The 23,212-nt window shown below is 39.6% G+C and overlaps 1 protein-coding gene across 1 annotated transcript; it reads right to left on the reverse strand.

The window, feature by feature from the left end:
- Window positions 1-3,345: 3,345 nt before the first annotated feature.
- Window positions 3,346-15,240, reverse strand: klf15 (Kruppel-like factor 15). The gene is made up of 3 exons (XM_037279189.1): window positions 15,073-15,240; window positions 12,341-13,853; window positions 3,346-5,486 (listed from the first exon to the last, which is right to left on the reverse strand). Exons 2-3 carry the CDS (start codon window positions 13,756-13,758, stop codon window positions 5,318-5,320), a joined length of 1,587 nt encoding a protein of 528 aa, XP_037135084.1. The 5' UTR covers window positions 13,759-13,853; window positions 15,073-15,240; the 3' UTR covers window positions 3,346-5,317.
- Between the last annotated feature and the right edge of the window lie 7,972 nt (window positions 15,241-23,212).

Genomic DNA, 23,212 nt, shown 5'->3' on the forward strand with positions numbered 1-23,212 from the left:
AAAACTCTGCCGTATTTATTTTTTCCTGCGGCGACTTTGTGGTCTCCAAAGAAGACAGAGGCAACTGAAGCTAAAAAGCCGATGTCTGACCTTTTGTTTTTTATCCAGGTTTCCATAAAAATCAGAGCACATCATTCCCTGATTTCACGTTGCGACGTGATCCTGGCTTTCAACTAATCCATTTTATTGTCAAGCCATTGGGCGTTGTCTTGCAACAGGTTTGAGAGTGGTGGTCGCCTTGCTCTAGCCCAGTGGTTCTTAATGTTGGAACCAACACAATGCATGAACTCACATCAAATTACATACGTAATTAATACTGCAAATCTGTGTGACCTCTGCTGTTGCTTTTGAGAGACACGTTCCGATATGTGTCATCACGAATTTACAAGATAAGTCATGTGTGTCCGGACCTCCAAGACGGAGGCTCTACCAAAAGCACTCTTCTATCGATTGTTATACTGGAGTACAAGCGCAAAAACTCTAGCTGCAGATATAAGCAGCAGGTAAAAGGTAAAAGCTTGTGTCAGGAGGACATCATAAACAATTCCACAAGGGATGAGGAAACAAAACAAAACAGAAGTGCACTTGGCTGACAGGATGTTTTTACATGTTGATAACAGCTGCACAACGTTGATAGTCCAGGGCACACTGGTGATATCTCGTGGTAGTCTCCACTATACTAACCAGCAACCTTTTTTATTTTCCGGACTGTGTGTCTCTTCACTCACACGGTCTATGCACATGCAAGCCTAAGTATTCTAAAATGCATTGGAAGACTGACCGTTTCCCCCGGTTTAAAAAAGAACTGATTTTATACCCCTTACCCTTTTCTACTGGGTTTGCAGATTGTTTCTCATCCATATATAAGGCATGGGACAGTGCTGAATACAGTTTGTCATGATTGGGATTGAATTGTTCTGAAAAATGCAGGCCCACTGCTATTTACCACTGCACTGCTGAGTTAACGACGTATGGTCAGCATATATCTGGCATGTATACAATGCAGTTTTCGGAAGAGAACGAATTATTTTCTTGGTCAGATCCCTTTTCAACATGACATCTTTCTATCTTAGCAAGTAACAAGTTGTTTTTTTTTTCCAACAAAGATGCCTTTGATTCATTTACCCTACCACCTAGATGTAATTCAGTATAGGCGGGTTGAAAATGCAAAAAAAAAAAAAAACCCAGGATGGTTGTATATGGGAACAAAATAGCTTCAGTCCGCCATTCGCTTCACTTCTGGCACAGATTTCAGAATTCCACAGGCAGCTGAAAAATTGTTACCTGGTGCTTGAAGTAATGTGCAAGCCATAAACGAGATTGCCCATCCTTCCTTTGCTTACCTTCCTCAAGCATTGTATAAGGGAAACAACTCAGTTCAACACGCTATAAACTTAAAGAAAAGCATTTTTTTGTTCCCCAAGTTCCCTATTGCTACTTGACTCCTACTGTTGTCAAATGTAATTTAGTATTCAGATCACAAATTCAATGAGGTTTTAGAGGGAGTTATTTTTTTGCCTTCAAAGTGGAATATTATTATTTTGTTTTTCAAATTTGTGCAAAATTTGTATGGCGAATAACTTTTATTTATTGACAGTTGATAGAAATTCATGGATCCATCTTAAGCATTTACAAAATTTATTGTTTTGGAAATAGAATGGAGAACACCTTTAGAATGCTCGTTTCTTGTAATTTTTCAATTTATTTTCTGCAAGCAAGATAGTCAAAGTTATGGTAACTTAAAAATCAGGAACAAGGAAAGAGAAGCAGAAGAGGAAGACCGCTGTCTTTATTTCCAAATTCAGACACTGGCAAGTCATACATTTGCCAGCTGGGATCTGCTTTTCCTCCTTTGGATGTTGCAATAATGCTGACCTTTGCGCGATAATAATTGCATTTTATTTTTCATGTAACGTGCCATAACTGTTAACTACTCTCATTGTTTTTATGAACATATACTAAATATAAATATATATATTTTGGGGCATTATATGAATTATTGTTGTGCTTTATTCTCTCTGTTTATTTCATCAGAATATTTTCATATAAAGGTACCGTGCATTCTCAAATTTCATTGTGCATTGTGCTGTTGTAGTTGTTCTAACACAATATCTGCCAGGGGCTTTGACATTTTTTTCTAAATAAGCTAAGAATATGATAAGCGAATTCAGTCTGTCTTACCAACATTTTTTTATCGAGTACCATGTTTTTTGAATGCAGATTTTGGCTGTTTTTGTGAGAACATTTTAGTGTATTGGTTCTTCTTTAAAAAAAAAAAACCCTGTAGAAAACAAAATTGCCTTTGATTTCCATTTATTTTACATGTAATTTTATTGTAAATGCAATTTGGGTCAAAGGATGAAAATATCACATTTTTATCAACAAAATCAAAACTTGAAATCTTTACAAAACTTTTTTTTAACAAATCCGTTTTTGACATGAGGCACGTTATAAATATGTATTTGAATCGATTGTACACTTTCTTTACAGAAAATATTTCAGATCAAAGAACGTCTTACGTACTTACATACCTTTCCCTTAGAAATGCATATACAACAAACATTCATGAGTTTCTTGGCCTTCCCACGATTCCTTAACCAATACAACGCAGACAAAAAACGAAGGTACCATAATGTGGTTGCTTATTGAAATCAAAAGCTGCTGTTCCCTTATAATCCAAAGACAAAGGCGACTTTTGAGGCAAGCAAATGTTGTATTTTCAAGTTTTGCAGTTGTTCATTACACCAGGGATACGATTTCAAGCCAGACTGAACCATGACTATAAATGAGTCTGTGTCATTGCTGATTATCAGACAATAAAGGAAACAGTTTAAAGTTAAATAGATTCTGTATTGTGGATAAACATGAAAATGACTTCAGTCAACCAGCAACAATGAGCAAACATTTGTAGAAAGCTTTAAATCATTGCTACAGTGACCCCAGATTCCCTCCTTTGTGAGCTACGGTGTTGGTGCATCAGTTGGGTCACCCTTACATGTTCATTTGCAGTTTGACAAACATTTTCTGCACATTTTAGTGGGAGAGAGGATGTGGCGATGCATGTAGTCTAAACAGTAAGTATTTATCACGTTGCTTAAAGGTAAATCCGTCCTTTGGGGGCAGGATTCTGAAGTCCCCCCAAAGTTCTGTGTTTCTTATAAAGCACGTTACACTTTTTTGATCTATAAACCTGCAAAGGTTTGCGCATTATTAAATGTCTGAAATTAGCAGCAACAACAAGACTAATCTGAACCTTTGTGATGAATGGTCTTTTCTGCCATGGTCTGGAGCTATTTTGAATGATGTAATAGGCTACCATACTCAACAAAAGGGCCACAAAAATAGTATAAATCATTTATTTCATTTGAAATATAAAATATTAAATCTGTCATGAAATTAAACTGTTTTTAAGTAGAAGGAATAATATAGATATTTGATTCCGTCACAGAAGATGTTTGGCACGCTGAAGAATGTGCCCAATGGCAAGTTGTGTGACTACTTCTTTCACATCACTGACAGCATGAATTAAAGGGATATAAAGTTTTAACAAATGGCTCACTTTTAACAAACAGAATAAAAATGTGTTTCCTGAAACATAAAACGATAAACCAGCACCTACTTTTGATTTCTCTTGCCATAAATATGCCAACGAGTCAGATAACAGACAATGAGACCAGATGAGACAAACAAGGAATTGCTGGGATCTGAGTCAACATCGACCACAAGACGGCAATTCTTAAAATATTTAGGGGAGGGCAGACAACCAAAAATGTCCTGCATGCCGGTGCAAATTACACAGTGTCATGGCGGGAAGCATTATTCGTCTACAATGTTCTTTTTTATTTTTATTTTCTTGCTATTCAACAAAGAAACTTATTCAAAGCGCAAAGGAATGTTGACGCATCGTCTACTCCGCCAAACCTTCAATGATTAGCAAAGAGCTGGACTGCAGCAGCTTTGATACAACTAGTTGAAAGCTATGACAAACTAGTACACTGCTAAGAAGACATAGTTCACAATTAATAGGTTTCCAGTTTCGTGATGAGAGGGTGGAGGGTTTGATATGCTGCCAAAAACAAAAGCATGTCCACAATACCTTTGAGTAATGATATTATTCAGAATCAATATGAAAAATCTGAAGACAACACGGGGAGGAAGTTATGACTGCTATATTAATAAAAACAAACACATTTAAAGCAACTGGCAAAGTTGTCTGTAAAATAATATTAAAAACATTGTTAGGGTTCCAGCTTTGACATTTGTGTCTGGTAGAGTGTCAAAATGATGCATGTTTGAGGATAATTGATGGAAAAGTGCAAAGACTGAGAACTATATAGTGCTCAACTGTGGACATAATACGAATTCAGTGGTTCACACGGTTCAACAAAAGAGAACAAGGACTTGATTAAACAAATTTTTTTTGAAGCCTCATTTGATACATTTGGCCATTTTTTAAAAATAATTTCCATGCACGATGACTGCTGAGATAGGCTCCAGCACGCCCGCGACCCCCGAAAATGGATGGATGTTGTTCACAGCGCTGTTCTCTGTTGTGTGTCAATTAGAAGACATTTACTTTCACTTAATGTGGACTTTAAAGATGACAAAAGTCGTAACATGTCTGTAGGGTTGTAGCTTTGACATAGACAAGCAATTGCAGTTTGAAGACAATTGGTTCCAAGGTGTGCCTTTGTCGTAGTATTGCCTGTCTTGAACAAAAATGATTCAAAACCAATATTGTAGTACTTGTTTTAACTTGAAAATTAGATGCTCAGTTGTGAAGCACTGGTCAAAGCTTGAATACACCAAATATGGAATAGTCCGTTTGCATGGCAGGGGACCAATTGAACCAAGGCCACGATTATTCACATCAATAAAATGTCCAGCATATCAAAATAATATGATAACCAATGTGTATCTTGATCCTGTATGGCAACATTCGGCTCTGAAAGGCATTTCTTTTTTTAGTACCATGCAACTTCTGTATAAGGCTCTTTGGACAAAAAAATACATAAAAATACTCTGAATATCAGAATGAGATTCAATTTTGATTAGTTCCAAAACTCAGTGAGACAAAATAAAGTCGTCCTGTACAAGAAGCTTATTCCATCTGTGAGAACTGTGTGTCAAGTAACATTTTTGTTTTCTTTATACAGTCATTTCATTGCGACCCATTAAATGATCACAGTACGTATGTCACATGCGCATTCCAGTCCTGCGCAAACTCCTTTACCCCCCCAATGTCCTCCTCCGTCCTTCGTCAAATGCGCCTGCCGCTCGCTTTTCGTGTCAGTCTTTCAGAGCGGGGTCAAGGGGGTCAGTTTGCAGAGCGCCCTGTCCTGTTGCTTCGTGGAAAGCGGTGGACTTTGAGGTGTTTTGACAGGTGATCGCTGCGGGCAAACTTCTTCTCACAGACGATGCACTGGTATGGTTTGACTCCGGAGTGGGACCGCCGGTGTCTGGACAGCTCATCAGATCGGGAGAACCTGCCAAAATATTTGTGCATTTCTTAATAAGCTTGACGAGACATTTTCCATTATATTTCATCAGGCATCTTTGGTGTTCAACCATTTTTGTCATATTCAAACCACAAACGGGAAGTTCAGAATGACACAAAAACACTGGATGCAGTAAGTCTGCCTACCATGTTACCTGTATAAATGAAAAACGTTTTGTCATATACGTATTTGATATGCTTGCTAAATATTACCTGTGAAAAATATCAGCCCTCTGTGGCCTCATCTTGAACCACTTTGATTTGTAAGAAATCACTGCGCCCGAGGAAAACCAACCAATCAAGAGACAAGGCGTGTCAACCATTACAGTAATCGCACCCTCACAGAACCATAACTCTTAATAATATAGTAAAAGTCCATTAGGACTACGGTGCCATGCTTTTCTGGGGTAACAAGGTGGCAGGTCAGCATAAAATGCTTGTTTTCATGTTTTTTTTTATCGCTTTTATGTGAAGTTGGGTAATTTCCTACAGCACACTGGATGACCTTTCATGTCTCACTAATGTGGTTAAGGATCACTGAAATATGTTCCAGGATGCCAAATATCATAAAACCAAATTTCCAATGTTGGTAATCTAAGCATGTTGATGATTTTATGGATGCGAATTGGCCTGCATCCCCTCTGCAAAGATGAGGAGATGGCCTTTATTTAGCTCCAACACATGAGCGCTGCAAATCCTCATCTATTCCTGGCCCGCCCGGTCTCTGGTCTCCATGGGCTTGCCACAGTCTGGCTATCATGACACGGGAGGTTTAAGTGGACTTTTCACCACTCGTCTTTTGTGTCCGTCCTTGTATGTATGAGTAAAGCTGTTAACATCAGATTCATCTGTAACACGGGTTGATCCCCCAGGGCTTCCCTATTTTTCTCCCAGGTCGATAATTCGCAGTTATTTCAAGCCATTTCCACCTTCGACATGAATTACATAATCAGTCCGTTCATCATTTTAATGGCCCCACAATATAGAGTGAATAGCTAGCAGAGTTCATCATGTGCAACAATTAAAAATGGAAATGCAAGATCAGAATGTCAAACAAGTCATGAGTCCAATGATTAATGTTCTCTGGTATCACCTTACTCATGCTACATCCAAGTTGACGTTATAACTGGCGCCGATGCGGGTTCATTTTACACTTTTAAAGCAAGTGCAGTAGTGTAATTCGGCGGACTTTCCGGAATTGAAACAAAGTTTGGGTTTCAACCAAAATAGGCCTATACAGTCACATAAAACCCCAGCTGTCACGATTTCAGTTTAGGAAGAATCAAAAGCTAACTTCTGGATATGCTTGGCTCTTTACTGTATGTTCGTTTCAACAAGGATTGTAAGAGATACATAGAACGACACAATTCGAAGAATATACTGTATTGCTTGATTGCTAATTAATCAATCAGTGCTGCAGTGCAATCTCAATTGATGTCACAGATGAAATGGGCACTCAGATTTCACTTTAGATCATATTAATGAGGGTTTGCAAAAAACCTTTTAATTGTCTTTAATTGTCAAAATTTCAATTTTCAAAAGAAATTATTGATAATCGTGAGAGATTTTTCAAAGCACCAAAACTGTTACTGTTATATTTTCAAAGGACAGACAGAGGTATTATTTGACTGTGTTATAAACGCTTTTATTGTCATGTTGTAAAGTTTTATATGCTGTCACTTGTTTTAGTGCCAGTGTTTATTTATCTTTTATCTTTTCAAATTACACACATATTTTAAATTTATATTGATTATTGCGCAATGTCATTTATCTCAACTTTTTTCTTAACAAACACTCACCAGAAAATCTTGTGATGACATGACTAACTAGTGAAGGTTTCAGAATCCAACCAAAATCATGTGCTGACCATCTGTTTTTGTGACTACAATAGCAGTCATGCAGGGAAAATAATCTACTCCAATATTGACACATTAGTAAATGGAGAGGCTTTGACACATAAATTATGGAAAACCCAGTCATCCTAATTCAGGGAACAAATGGTGAAACCACATAGGAGCTCCATGTACACTGCCTGTGCTTCAAGCTGGGTCATGCCTCAATCATAAGAACATATGTACACCCAACACGACAAGACGCAACATGCATATAACTAGCATGATATTCTTAACACTAACACACTACGCTCTGCAGATTGCAGTCTGCCCTTCGCCTTAAGTTCTACAGGACTCAATTTTCTATGACGGTGAACAGGCTAAGCACTATAGAAAATGGATGGATGGATATTTTTAACTCACAATTTTGTTTGGACAGATCACGTGGACATCTGTGTCCAACCACTTGCTTTTTAGCAGCCTCTTAACAACTCGTTTGAAGTTTTAGCACCTCTATACTGCATGCTCCAGAAGGTCACAGAGTTCAAAACTAAGGGTGACTGAAGGGCAATTGAGTCCAGACGCCCTTAGGCTGGCTTGGTGTAGATGCAGCCTTGCACAAAGTTTGTGGGAAACACATATTCACAGGCTTTGTGCTAGCTGTAAGCATGGACAATAACCAACAAGACCATCGCACGCACACGCACACCAGTTTGGCAAATACTGAAGTGTATAGACGTTGTAACTATCATCCTTCTGTTCACATCACCCTGCAAAATCCCAACAAATTTCAGCACAACGTACTGAGGACACAAGAATGATGGATCACATTGAGGATGCCCTTCACTGGCCATTTACGTTGGATTTTTGGTTGTCCTGTGTGTAAACTGCAGATTTGGGCTGGGAGGGGTGAAGCTGGATGAATTGGAGAGCTTCTGACATGGTATCATAGTTGGAAAAGTGGGGCTAGTAATTGTTGAGGCTGTGACATACCGTAATTTTCGGACTATAAGTCGCGGTTTTTTTTCATAGTTTGGGTGGGGGGGCGACTTATACTCAGGAGCGATTTATATACATATATATGTTTTTTTTTCACTTTTTTGGGCATTTTATGGCTGGTGCGACTTATACTCCGGTGCGACTTATAGTCCGAAAATTACGGTATCTTACCATAAACGCTAATGCCCATTTGTTGTTGTTTTTCTGCTATATCAATGTATTGCAAATGACAAGTACAATAACTGCTATATGTATTATCAATCTCAACTTCAACAAACCAACCGGTTCAGGGTGTCCCCCGCCTACTGCCCGATGACGGCTGGGATAGGCTCCAGAACGCCCGCGACCTCCGTGGGGACAAAGCGATACAGAAAATGGATGGATGGAACTTCAACAAACGTTTTGATAGTCCAACGAATACTTGTTATTCCATACAAGACATTTTTTAACGTCCAAACAATACTTTTACAATATATTTCTTCCTCATTATTGTAACTCACCAGTCAGCACTTTAAAAATCAGTTCCTCGCCTATAATGCGAAAAGGGGACTCACGGTTCTTGCCCCACATTTCATAACAAACACCTCCCTCCATGTAAGAAAACAAATGTACAGACAAGCAGATAACTAATTGATTGATTACTGCAAAGAACGTTGAGCCTTACCTTTTGAAATGTTCTAGAGCAATAAAGTTTATCCTAGTGATAGTCAGTCCTGAAACTAAAATGTACACAGAGAAACCATGCTGATACAAACATTTGAGAGAATAAATTTCACTATAGAGAAATTTTTTCTTAAATGGAAAATTCCCTGATCATGCCTATCCTAGTTCGTACCCTGCATGCGTACAACACCTCTCAAGAATTTGTTTTTCATCAAGGTTTGCAGGCCACAATAAGACTCTCACGTGGATCACCGTCATGTCAACAAATCTGTTCTTGTTCTGTGCTTTGCGTTGATCTAAAGGTGTCAGAATCTAAAGATAAATCAGACAGAGTGACCGCCCGGCAACAGAGCTGTTCTTTGCCGTGACAAAGAATGCATCAGCTGACAAGCCGCTGATCGGGTGACGGCTTGTCAGGTGCACTCGCGGACTTGCATGTTATGACAGTAAACTGTTTAGGTTTGAGTGTGGCCATCAAACATGACCTCAAGTAAGAGTCTTTGTGCAGGCCCAAGGTAAACACAATTGCAGTTATGGATATGTATATCCTGCATGTGTTCATTGCTTACATTAGACTGTTCCTTCGCGAGCACATATGTGCCAGATTATAACATACGTAAAGCATGGAAGAAGCATAGGGATAAAAAGAGTCGAACAATTTGGCAGGGAGAAAATATGACTGCAAGCTATATGTAGGAGCTCAGCCAATGAAATACGACTCTTCCCTACTCCTCACACATGGACCTATTCTGAAGTTACTCTTACGAGGACGTCCCAGTTGACCTCTACCTCCTGGTAGGGGGTGAAGAGTGGACTGTATATTATGTTGTAATGCTGATGTCATATCAAGGCTCTCAAAGTGCAGTTGTTGGCCGGACAACTCCATTCACTTTATACTGGAAAGTTAGTCTCTTACTGCATGAACAAAGCTGAATTTAAATCACAACACAGCGGAAAGAAACCTCTAAAATTGTACGACCCCAATTTGGAATATCAACTAACATTACAGTGGAAAATTGTAATAGTAAAAGTTTTAGCTGTGGTATAAAAACATTGCCTATACACCTTTATGACTGCTCAACTTTTATTTAAGAATGTTTCGATTTCCTTTTTCCCCCCTGGAACTATGACATTGCCATTCTAACAAATTGGACCAGTGTCTCGAAACTAATCATTTCCAACGTTAGACCACCACAGTATAATCAAGAAACAATACAATACTATGTTACGTAATAACCGCCTGCTTGCATGTCACTGCCACAGAAGAATAGACAGATATATGCACAGTCATCATCCAAATATTGTTCCTATGTGTTCTGCTCATGTGAAAGTTCCAAATGGAAGAGTTTAGGTATTTAAGTACGTATGTCTTCGGGCCTCATGAGAGTCTGGTAAGACCTTATTTATTTGCTCCAACCTTATGTTATATAATACCATACCTCTACCATAGTCAGTGGGAAGAAAACATTGCTGAAACTGCTTGATAGCCTGAGGTCTCTGCTTGAATGGGCCAAATTTGTTGCACATGCATGACACTGCCTTCACTTGAGCAATTAGCATTGATCTGTAGATTAAATATTGGCATTTGTAGATTGAAAGGTCTGTCTTTTTTTTTTTAATGAAGTCTAATTGTGAAACAGAAAATCTATAGTTTTGCTGCCTTGTGTGCATCTTGGGTGACTGGAAAATTTCAAGAACTAAAAACTTTAACTTGATTCCGTAATAACCATGCGTGTGTGTGCGTGTGGGTGTATGTGTGTGTAGGAAATGTTCACAGACAGTGAGCAAACAAGCACAATAACTAGCAGGGGCAAAGTCTGCATTCAGTCAACTTCAAAAGAAACTCTAATCTTATCAGAAATTTTACCATGGTACAAAAACACACAGTGAGCCAGCAGTTGCTCTGAACAAATCAACACAAATGTAAACTTTTCCGAATTATTATTATTGGGTTTTTTCATCTCCTGAATCTACTTTTACCGTACATATTTTGGTCCGATGTTCCATTGCCATTTTGCTGCTTATCACACAATAACATGACTCTTAGTCTTCTAATCTAGACCTTGCTTATAAATTGGCTTACAAATGTAAGATATGTTGTGTGAAAACTGACAAAGCAAATCATAAGCTTGACGGGATCATCCGAATGTCATAACGACAACATTATGATGATGATGATGATGAAAGATGACGTTGACTGTGTGAAATGCAGAGTGATTTTGAAATAATAGTAAAATAGAAGTAGTAGTAGCAGTATTAAAATACAACATCACCACATGCAGAGTGCTTTGTTATACTTTAGATGTACAGTGCTTAACTTATTTTTATATTCGTAAGATAGTGATAGAGGTCAAAAAGTGAGATTTATCTGCAACATGTCTCGGCAACACAAATCATCTTTTTGATACTCAACTTTGTCATTTTTCATGTCCTTCAATTTAGCCCAGTGGGATACATTCCAGCCACTGAAGACTAAGCAGATATATTTACACTGCTCAAACATGTAGAAATGTGTTGGCATAAGAAAAATATTAGATGAGGTAGAATCCAAGTATTTTTCTTGTTTCTACTCCTTGTGTAGCATGTTCATGATGGATGCATGTTCTTATTTACCTTAATTTATTATTTCCCTTCTTGTTTTTGTTGATTTTACTGTTTTATGTTATGTTTGAAATAATTATCAATCGATCGATTGATTGATCAATCAGTCCATCAATTTTGTAACCAGGAAGGGTTTCATGCATTCACACACCAACAGCATTTGAGAACCATTTTGAAGGCTCATTTTTTTTCTACTTTTTAACATTCAGAATTGGCAGGTTTGTTGCTAACCCTCTTCTCAGTGGTGTGTGGAATTTAGAAGCTGCATATTTTTACTTAAAAGATATTTTAGGGCTGCTGCATAAAACCATTTCTGTGCCATTCATAAACATTTTATGATGGCCACAGCTTGACCCTGGAGTGAAGGATGTAATATTTATTTATTTATATATACTTTTACATGCGGTGTCGGTCGGTGACGTTGGCTTGATCCATTTTTGTTCAAGTGTTCAGACTTGCAGTACAAAAGCACTGATAATAAAGATCGCATGAAAAAAATCAATAGACAGCGGGTCAAGTGTAACCATGATGTGCCATAGTATACTCAATTTCTTCCATTCTATTCACAAGCTCATTTTGTATTATTAAGCCTTTAGGGACAAAATGTTTTTGTAATGTAAACATAAGTTTGGAATCATATCTTTGCTCTTGGTCCTGGACCGATCAATAGTCCTACAGTACACCTTGAAGGCCAGAAATGGACCTCCCATTTGGGAGCCTATGTAAATAATTATGTGGTTTTCCTCACCTCCATCCACAACCAGGCCATGTGCAGGCGAAAGGTTTTTCTCCAGTGTGCCTCCTCAGATGAGCTTTAAGGTGGCTGCTTTTGGTGTACATCTTATTACAGCCCGGAAAAGAGCACTTGTGCATTTTGATAAGGTCTGCCACTGCACTCTTCTGGTATCTCTGACCTCCAGCGAGGACCCCTGTGGTTGATCCACCACCTAAGCCGCCTTCCCCAAGCCCAGTGGGTTTGGCAGCAATGGGCACTGGTGCGATCCGTACAAATTTGGGGGAATTTTTATTCACAAGTGCAATGTTCGCTGGGGAAAGCAGCTGAGGCACCAAGGCGAAGGTTTGGCCCTGGATGTTGACCAGGAGCTGGGCGATCTTGATATCCGATGGACCTTGCGCTGGTTGAGACTTCTGCCCGTTAGCTTCTTGCATTTCAGCGTCTGAGACAGTGCAGGGCTGAGGCTCTTGTTTGATCTGGATGGGCTGGATTTGTAAGATGACGGGCACACCGGAAGCAGCACTGGTGTTTTCCCCTGAGGCTGATGGAGATCCACAGTCTTCCTGTTTGAGTCCATCGACTTCATTGTAGGTGAAACTCGAACTAATACAGCTCACATCGACTGTTGATGAATTGTCCATGCTAGGTGCATGTAGTGTCTGTTTGGTCTCTCTGTGGGAGGACAGCGGAGAACGAGCCACGGGTACGGTCTGATCTGAGTTCTGCAAGACCTCTCTGGCTGTTGTCTTTGCCCTTTCGGCCTCCGAGAACTCTGGCGTCGGCGACATTGCATCGTCGCTCCCCTCGTCTTCCTTCTCCATCGCTATCATCATGTTCTCTTCCAAGAATTCCTCAATCTCTTCCAGAGTGGGCTGGAAGAGGAGCGCAGCAGGATCCTGCAGCTCATCCAGGAAAACGGGGAACTCACAATTGTCCTCTTTGGCTTGGTGCTGGAGGAGACCCAGCCGCTGGTCCCTCTTTGACTCCCAAGCGAGGCCCATGGGTAAAAATGGGGCAGTGGAAGATGATGACGGTGGTGAGGAGAGCAAGCTGTTGTTGCTGATGTTGGAGCTTACTGAATTGGTCATTTCCTGTGAGAGGAGGAGGTCCAGCAGACTGTCTTGACTCTCACCTTCAGAAGAGCTCCTGCTTTCATAGCCGGAGCTCACATGAGCGTGGGATTTGGGCGACAGAGACTCCGGGCTGGAGCAGAGCGAAGATCGAGAGCTTGAGGAGTTGCTAAGGTCATCCTCGGACAGCCCCGGTGAAGAGGACACCCCTTGGTAGGGGTTGTATATGCACGCGTTGGTCACCATGACACCCCGGGACAGTTCCTCGCTGGCATCGCAACAGAGGCTGCTGTGGTCACGCGCCGATAAGCCAGTACAGTACAGGAAGGTCTCCTCACCAAGTGACAAGTGATCCACCATTCCTGTGAGGATGAATGGCAGCTGGACTCTGGTCTGCACTCAAGATCAAGTTTGTAGACTTGGCTAAATATTAATGAAAACGTTTTTCCATCCTCCTGTTGAAGTCAAAACAATCAGAATCATCAGTTAGATCAAGGATATCCTGTTTGGAAACACATCCTACAGTACTTGGGGCTACTACTGTAACGTTGAATTGTAGTTGCTTTATATCATCTTTTGACTCTGCTAACTTCCAACGGCTCAAATCTAGCATTTACTCTCTTTGGCAACTTAAACTTTGAGGTTAATATTCTACAAGGGTCCTGCAAGCTTCACAGAAATGTGGAAGCCAGCGGATCGAGAGGGTGAACATGACCACTGTTTGGCTTTTCTACCTGCATGAAAGAACTTCAGTGTGTGTATGTATATAGCAGCTGGTATGGCGTACACTGACCATGTTTAATCCAAAATTCCCATTTCCCCACTGCAATAAATGAGGGAGCCACATGGCTTAAGGGAAAAACAGTGGATACAGAAGTGATATCATCTATTTAATTCATCTTTGCTATTTTTTCATGGTACTAGTCACAAGACGGTTGCATATTAGCACGATTTTCAACACACTTTAACATTCCAGTGCCCTTTAAATAGAACCATAACGGTTTTATGACAGCTAAAGCAATAAAAAGTTGCAAATGTAGGGCAAGTTGAAATAAGTGTTAATGCGCGCCATCTAGTGTTTGCTGAGCGAATCTTGCTTTCTAAAGTAAATAAATAGTCCAAGTTCTCTGAAAAATGCGGCGTTTGGGTATTTAACATAATGACCACCTATATTATAAATATTAACCATATTTGCAAACCTCGCTCTTATTGTTCATTAAAGGTCCCATGTGTGGTTTTTTTTTTTTTTATATAAAAGAAGGCAAACACAGACTTTTATTTGTTAGCTTAATTAGTGAAAATGATACTAATGTCAAAATAGTAAAAAGTAAAAAGAAGAAAGAAAAGAAATGAAAACAAGATAAATATTTAATGCATAATGGGCTTAGCAGAGTGTGGAGTAATTTGCCCTATAGTAACCTCTGCCTCGATGAAACTACTGTATTCAGGCAACTGAAAATATGCATGACGCAAAAACAAAACTAAGACTGTGCATCCAGTCACCGCTTGTGTATTTTAACACAGTGTCGAAAAAGACCCTTCATGCATCTCAAAAGTTGCGTTATGTTTACGTATATTCTTGCAAGTTGCGTGGCCCTGGCTCACTCTGCAGCAAATCAACCACGTACACGACGCACTGCACGCGCGTGTATACATGCGTGCGTATTGGCTCACCTGTGCGTGGGTGAGAAGAACGAGGTTTTAATTTTCCCAAATTCAACGCGCTCTCCTCTTCCAAGTGTTCCTTCGTGCGTAATGGTGAGATCAATCCGCGGGTGGGTGCATGGTGCATTACTCTCTCTCTCTCTCTCTCTCTCTCTCTCTCTCTCTCTCTCTCTCTCTCTCTCTCTCGCTCGCTCTCTCTCGCTCTCTCTTGCTCTCTCTCCCTCTCTCTCACGCACACAAATGTACACGCATGCACAGAGGCTCACACTCCCTCTCTCGCTTTGTCATTGGGCTGTGCAGTTAAGTCACATGATCTCTTCTGGCAGTGTTGTGGGCTCGGCTTGTGAGGGCTCGCCTGCTCCGCGCGTCCTCATTGGTTAGTTGCTTGTAAAAGGAGGCCGGCGTGAGGGAATGGCGTCAATGGAGAGAGTGAGAGAGGCTGGGTCATGTGCAGAACACAAACATGAACACGATGACACTCTGTTGTTGTTCTGTTCCCATTTCTACGGTACAAAAGCTTTTTCCTTTATGGACTTGACCTCAATCCATTCCTATTTGGATGAGACCAATAGAAGGAATTTACCATATTTGGCTGAAATAGATCCTTTGTTACTGAACTCACATTCAAGACAAGAACTGCTTGTTTATTTTGGAAGAAATTGATCAACACTGGACAACATAGAAAATCAGTCCTTTCACAGCCTTCTGTAACCTGAGAAGCACGAGCTAAGATGGCTCACTGTCGTCATGATATACAGTACATCATGTACTGACTGTGACCCCAAGAAATACATGGAAATTTCATCATAATGCTTTTATATGCTATTACAGGCAGCAACCATTTTAGCAAGGTTACTTGTCAACATATAAGTAAAAATCCATGTTTGTAAAACCTTAAAAAAATCATGGAGCAAACCTTATCTTTACCCCTTCATAAATGCAGAAATCCAAATAGCATGACATATTATTGCTCAAACACAACAAATGTATTTCTTATCCAGTCACCTTCTATATATACCACTTGTCCCCAATAGAAAGAGTCGACCCCAACATTTGGCAGAGGTGAGGTACACTCTTGATTGGTCGCGAGTCAATCCCTGGGCACAAAAATAATCACAGTTCTAGAAAATTTCGAGTCCTCACGAAACTCACATGTTTCTGGAATGTTGGAGGAAAACCGGATTAACCAGAAAAATGATGATGATTTAGTGGGTTTCTGTGTGCACCGAGTGGAGTCACAATGGCCCATGTGCGCTTACACTGGTACACTGACAATCTCTGTTTGATGAGCAGATGCCGCAGTTTGCAAACATTTCCATCACTACTGAAAATGTATCCTCAAAATTGTATTATACAGAGACACATGGCTATTGGTAAGAAGAAACTTATACACTTTGTTGTTGTACTTAAGTAGATTATTCAGATAACTGTATCTGTACTTTACGCATTATTTTTTCTGTTGACGTTTTATTATTACTCTCCATACATTTCCAGTCAATGGCCTTATTAGAATCGTTTGAAAAACATAATTTTTCAGCTGTTCTCATTCGCTTAATTTTATATTTTTTCGTTGATCAGTTCACAGCCTCACCAAAGCTATGGGCACAGCATAAATACTATAAAAGTTAAAGAAAGAAAAAAAGAGAAATTTGTGAGTTTAAGAAAAACTTGCTCTTTTTTTTCTTTAACTCACAAGTAGCAGGAAAAAATCATTTTCAATTTTACATACAAATCAGAGTCTGGGTGTTTACTTCTACGTAAGTAATGTGTTTGAGTTCTACAGCTACCGCTGACTCATTATTATAAACACTGCACTGTAATTGCTTCCAATCATTTCTACGCAAATGGAACGTAAATGAATGTGTTCAAGGGTTAAACGTTTTCCATTAGCAAATAAAAGATAAGTTTGGCTTCCATCTCAAGATAGGCCCCTTCGACTTTCCCCTCCCTTTACTTTAAGCTAGTTTTGTATCATTCTTTGGAGGGGTGCTCAAACACTGCCATGACTGCACTGCTTGTCTTCTTAATTAAAAAGCGCCAAAATGTCTAAGGCGACTCGGCCAATGACAACATTGGAGTTCCAAATGAGTGTTGTAATTGCTGGTGCAAATCAGACGACCATGGTTCATTTCTTCTCGTATAGAAGCTCTACAAGAAGTCTTTTGCGCAAAGGTGGGTGTCCATTAGACTTGAGGTCAGCACTTGGTGATAACTTTCTAAGGTTATGTTGTTCACACTGTTAATAAGACCTTGCTGATTGGTTGTGGGCTAGTCAAACTTAGTAGCCACTCAGATGTATCTTTGGATAATCTTGTTTTTTGTCCGCCTTTAAAATACTTTCAGCTTCTTTGGCAGTGAAGTTCTTCCAGTTCACAGAAAAACAACACAATTGTGGGCTGTTACATTCAAATGCAAACCATCGCTAACTTCTCCGCCATTGCGTAATATCCTGCCATGGCTTTCAGCATCCAAATAGATCAGCGGATCTTGAGCTTCCACAGAAAAGCAGTTGCAATTCGGGGTCGATCTGAATATAAAAGAAGACGTCTGTGTTTTCAAAACTTGTCAGACTTAAGGGCTTATGTTTCACAAGTCTGGTTTCATTTGTACTAATGTCACTGATTATTATGTTTCTATTGTCACATCAAAGTGTCACGTCAACAAACTGAGTGAGAGAGGCCAAGCATGAGAAATACGAGAAATATGTCAACTCCCTCTGTTGTCTTTTCCTTCTTTCCTAATCGCCACAATACTGTTAAATGGATTCCTTTCAGGTCGTCAATTTACATTATTAGTTCTAACCAGAAAGTTTGCTCTTCACGGGGGCTGAGGACAGATCCCTACAGCGAATAGTGAGAATCTGCTAGTAAGGACGCCAACCCTAAAGAGGTTTGTAATTGCCTCCAGAAGCCACAAGATGGTGAAAAGGGACAACTTTTGTCGAAAAGAAGCTCCTCAATTCACTTCAAATTGTGGATGGTTGGTTTTGTGGGCACCATGATGCCACCAGATAGGGCCAAAACAATATACTGCTTTTGCCACGGCACAAAAACAACTAAAAGCTATTTATTTATTTATTTATTTATTTATCTATTTATTTATCTAAAATAATGGTGGATACGTCCCCACCAAAAAAATCCACAAATGGCCGAATTGGCAAATGTCAAGGTTGTCAAAGGTTCATAGTATCCCTAATACATCATAGATGTTCTAGGAAAAAAGGAACTCACCGTTATTTCTTAATTTGTTTATTTTTATAAGTTGCAATAAAACCTTTGTCATTTTGCAGGTCTGAAGCTTATTCTACGTATAATTATGTTGGTGGAGGGTGTATTTAATTGGATTCCATTTGAGATTCCAGATGCAGAATTCCTACTGGATCCAATTGGATGGCGTGTTTGTACTTAATGAAGTGTCCAGTGAGTGCATGCTGCTTACTGACTCAATAATGTCATGCCAAGAGGAAAACAGAGGGTCTTGTTCCTCCCCAACAAATGAATTGGTACCAGATGGTGTGTTCACACTTGCAAATACTAACAAATGAGAATGTTGTGTAAGGCTCACATGGACTTAATGAATCAAAGTGATTTATCCCTTATGGCTGTGTTTGGAACCTGCCAAAAGTTAAATAGGACAAATGTGGGCATCTTAGGTATATTTTTGTCAAGACTAAAAATGATCATGAACACAAAAGAATTCTGACTGAGAAGTGCTGTGGTTCAGGATCTTGGTAACGCAAGTATTTGTACATCTTCTGACCATAAAATGAAATAGTAATAATCTATTAAAGGCTGATTTTAGGCCACACAGTTTTATTTTAGCCATCTTTTATTGATTCTTTAATCAAATACGTACTGGTTATTCCTGATTCACATAATTATACCTTGTCATGTAAAGACTCCCACTGTCTTCCTGCCAGTACTGTCAGGCATTGCCTCAAATCTGAAAACCTTGCACACCGACCAGCTGGTCATAGAGGCGCAACTCCTGGGGTCTCAGTAAACCACACCACCTCTCCCACCACATTGCAGTCTGATCTGCTCAAAGATCGGAGGGGCAGATTGAAAAGACTAAAACCAAAACAGCTTACATTCCTTCCTTATACCAAAGACCCACCTGAAGCAGAATTGCCACAAAAGGACTGGGTGAAGCTTCATTGCCTCTGGACTAGGGTTAGCCGTTTTACCAGTATGTTCCGATTGGGCTTCACCGACTCACTATCCTGTCCTGGACCAGACCCTCAGGCGGCACAACACATCTATCAATGTGCTAACCTTAAGATGGATATGTATGTGGACCGAACAGTGCTTGATGAAAATGGCACATTCAACTGGCTGTTGGATGAAATAAACAGACTTGGCTGCCTCAAATGTAAGAAGTCAAGGAAAAAGTTAATTATTGCAATGTTTGGGCTTCTCTTTGCATGCAATTATACGTATTATTATCCACTGCGTGACATGGGATAATAATGCAAATGCAAGATAATAAGAACTACCACTGAACAGTGATAATGACAGGAATAAATTTGGAAAATAATTAACCCAGACAAAGACTGGCAGGGCCCATTACCGTGATTGTAAACAGCCACCATGTATACTACGAGACATTTTAAGGATGAAAGTGGATTTAGTGGATGGAAATGCAATCAAAGAAAAGGAGAACTGCCTACTTGAAATTTAATTACACTTGAGCGACTGCTAGTTTATCTCAAAGACATGAGACCATAAGTACAAAATATACCAAAATATACAAAACAAATGCAAACAAAAACTAGACATTTAATAATATCACTATTATCACATATAATGCTACGCCTGTGAAGGTGCAACATACGTCAACCTGGGTGAGCTGAGGTGCGAATGATTCAGCCTTTTCTATCAACAAGCAAACTTTGTTGAACAAGTGTTGTTTTGACCCTAAATTGGCAACAGAATTCAAACTATGAGCAAGTCAGCCGCAGGCCAAGAAGTAACCAGAAGAGGACGGTGGGATTTATGGCTCTGGAAAAAAATGTGAAACACACCGTGACACACAAAACCACCATGTGTGAGCTCCAGGCTGTCAAGAGCAGCAGGTACCTATGGTACACATACAGAGCACACATGCACTGCAACATTTTGTAAAGTTAGTGTGCTGTGGGTACTGCTGCAATACTGAAGAAACCACATAATTCTTCCAAGAAAATACCGCATTCCATTTCCTCACATAGAGACATATAGGTGGACAGAGTCGCCAGAAATAGTACTCAAGAAAGAGTAGTTACTTTAGAACTATGAATCAAGTAAAAGCTAGTCCTCCGAGTAACTACTTGAGTAAGAATTATGAAGGTGAAACATTTTCCATGTGTAACTTCCAATTTTTTTTTTTTAATTGAACCGTAAGGTCAATGCAGGTCCAAATTGACCCAAATTCAATCACAATGCTCACAATGTTTTACAAACTGGTTAAAACAGCACAATTTTAGGAGAAAATTCTTGTAGACTGAAATGTAGAGCTCTTTAGACTGGCACAGATGACATAGCTGTTCTTTTTCAAACTTTTTAAGGTCAGCATAGAATGAAAACGAGGCCAGCTAGGTCAGGAGTGAACTGCTCAGTGAAAGTAAAAAGGGGCCATAGCCCTATTAGAAATCTATGTCGCCCCAATTAAGCCTCATCCGCATTTTAATTAATTGTGTAGAAAACATATTTATGAATCATTTCTCAGCCCCTCAGTCAAGCCCTTTAGCACTGGGAGAGAAAAGAACATCCTGGAACCGCTCTTGTATTGACGTAACAGCAGATGGGCCAAGGCCACAACTGAATCCACCACCTTTAACCCTGCTTAACCCACTGAACATAGTTTACTATTCCTTGAACTTTGCTCCCTAATTAGTAAAAAATGTAAATGAAAAAAATAATTCCAAGCAGGTTTGACATAGATAAGAAACATACTGTTAATAGTTTTGAGCAACATTCTGTTTCTTATTTTCCCAGCCACGTACGTATGTTGTCCAGAGGGTGACAGTGAAAAAATGTGTTTCTTGGTTCGAAATAGCAGTGAAGGACGAGTGAAGCAATTCAGTTTTGAAAGTGAATACTGTTTATTGAAATGCGGGTGCAGCTTTGTTTGAAGGTTGAAGAGTAAGTGAATGACAGGTTATTGACCCCTGACATCACTGACGCACATTTCATAAGTAACAGAGTTGAGTTTTTGAAACCTACTCCTTTTGAGTTGATTGTTTTTTAAGATACTATTGTTGTTTTATTTCAATTGCTTGTGCTTTACTCATCAACACAAAATAAGACCAGCTCACTAATGAACTCATTTAAATCCTTCATACGTCTTTAACTTTATTTGCATAGTTCCCTTTGCCATTTGTTTAACCTACTGAAGCATGACGAGGCCCAAGTTCAACAAGTACCTTTCAAAGCTCATCATGAGGATTGCGTGCAAATATTTGTTTTGTGCCAGTCGGTATTCAATCGTTCATCATATTTTCCGTCCTTATATAAGTATATAAGGACGGAAAATATGATGAACGAAATATATAGCACATTTTTGTGGACTAAATCAGTTTCAGCAAGCTATCAGTGTTTTGTTTTCCTCATTCGAGCACAACATCCAACCATGAAAAACAGATTTCCTGGTCAGGGATATATCATTGAAGTCTTCACTCAGGACTCTCAGGAGAGTATTTTTTACACCGTGTAGGTTTGAAATGACCTTGGCCCTATCTGTCTGTCCACAGTGCCTCTCAGCTTTGACAGCAACAGCAAAAAAAGCTGTATTATGAAGCAACTCATGAGGTCAGTGGAAAAAACATAGAGGCCTCATTGTTGTTATTGCTTTTGCTACTGGTGTTTTTCATTGCATGGTTTTGAACAAGACGCCACATCCATTATTTACTCAGAATTAATTTCCAGCACTGAAAATCTGTCACTTGAAATCAAACAAAGCCAGTGTTCCACGGCTTCAACAAATTATTTTAGGAACGCAAGACCAATAATTAAAGCATGTTTCTTGTAAATGCTTGCACACAATGTCACAGCTGTCTGTCCATGTGCTAAGTTAGTGTAGGTTGTTTGCCACTAACTTCAAGTTAGTCTCTTTTTTTTCCCTTCCTCTTCCCAAGCTTCATTTATATTTGCCCACACTTTCCCTGAGCTCAGCCTCTGACCCATTACCCAAAGTCCCACAAAACCTGTTTTGTTGAAGTCCTTTTTAAACAACACACGTTTTTGCCAGATGTTGCTCCTCACTTCACTTTCCAAGTGGCTATTAATACAAAGTTATGTTCAGAAGAAGTGAGTTGTCATGACAGCGGGATTTGCTTGTTGATGTGCTGAGCAGTTGTAGAGTGAGTGAGCGATTGAGGTGGTAAATAAAAAATGAAGTCACTTTTGGTAAGCACTTAAGAGGCTATCATCAGGCTGAGTGTGTTACAGTGGGCTCCTTCACTTTTCGACTCCTGTATTTCCCTCACTGCTGCACCGTACTCCCTTAAGTAGCATGTTTACGTCCAGCAACCTCTTTAGAACATTGTGTTTAATAGTTCTGAGCAGTGAGCCCGTTGTCATCCAGATTTACCATGCACATGAGTCACCACTTTTCCACATGGCTGTTGCTGTCAACTGCACTAATACACAGTTTTATTATCCATGTATAATAAACAATCTATTCAGTTCTTCCCTGTGCAGACTTCTACTGATCAGAGCCTGCACAATTAATAGGGTTTCATACAAAACAGTGACAGACACTTTTAAGGCATATGTTGCAGTTAAATGAAACAACAGGTAAAATAAAGTGAAAAATAACCATAAAATCTTCAAGGTATTATGTTGTAATATTCCAAGAAATATGTGAAAACATCAGGTGGAAAAAAAATCAAAATAGAGGAAAACACACTAAAGTTGTTGTTTGAAGCGGTTATTGATGAAAAAGGAGAGATTCAGTGTCCTTTCACAAGATGTCATGATCACAGCGTATGTGATGTCACACACGTCTGCTACAGCTAAGTCTGAAAAGTAAACCATCACGTTGGTTGACAAATAGAGAGACTAAAAGATGGTTCAGTTCTCCTGTCCCACAATTTCAAGCGCCCATTCACAGTTGTAGGCACACATCCGCACTCTGCTCCACACCTCTGTCTTCTTCCTTGGCTTCAACC

This window comes from Syngnathus acus, chromosome 2 (assembly GCF_901709675.1).
Source record: "Syngnathus acus chromosome 2, fSynAcu1.2, whole genome shotgun sequence".
In the NCBI taxonomy this organism is placed as follows: domain Eukaryota; kingdom Metazoa; phylum Chordata; class Actinopteri; order Syngnathiformes; family Syngnathidae; genus Syngnathus; species Syngnathus acus.

Excerpts from the sequence above, each read along its gene's own strand:
- klf15 (XM_037279189.1), bottom strand. The coding sequence starts at position 13,758 with ATGGTGGATCACTTGTCACTTGGTGAGGAGACCTTCCTGTACTGTACT. Across the intron at positions 5,487-12,340 it reads TGGCCTGGTTGTGGATGGAG|GTTCTCCCGATCTGATGAGC; the intron begins GTGAGGAAAACC and ends ATATTTTGGCAG.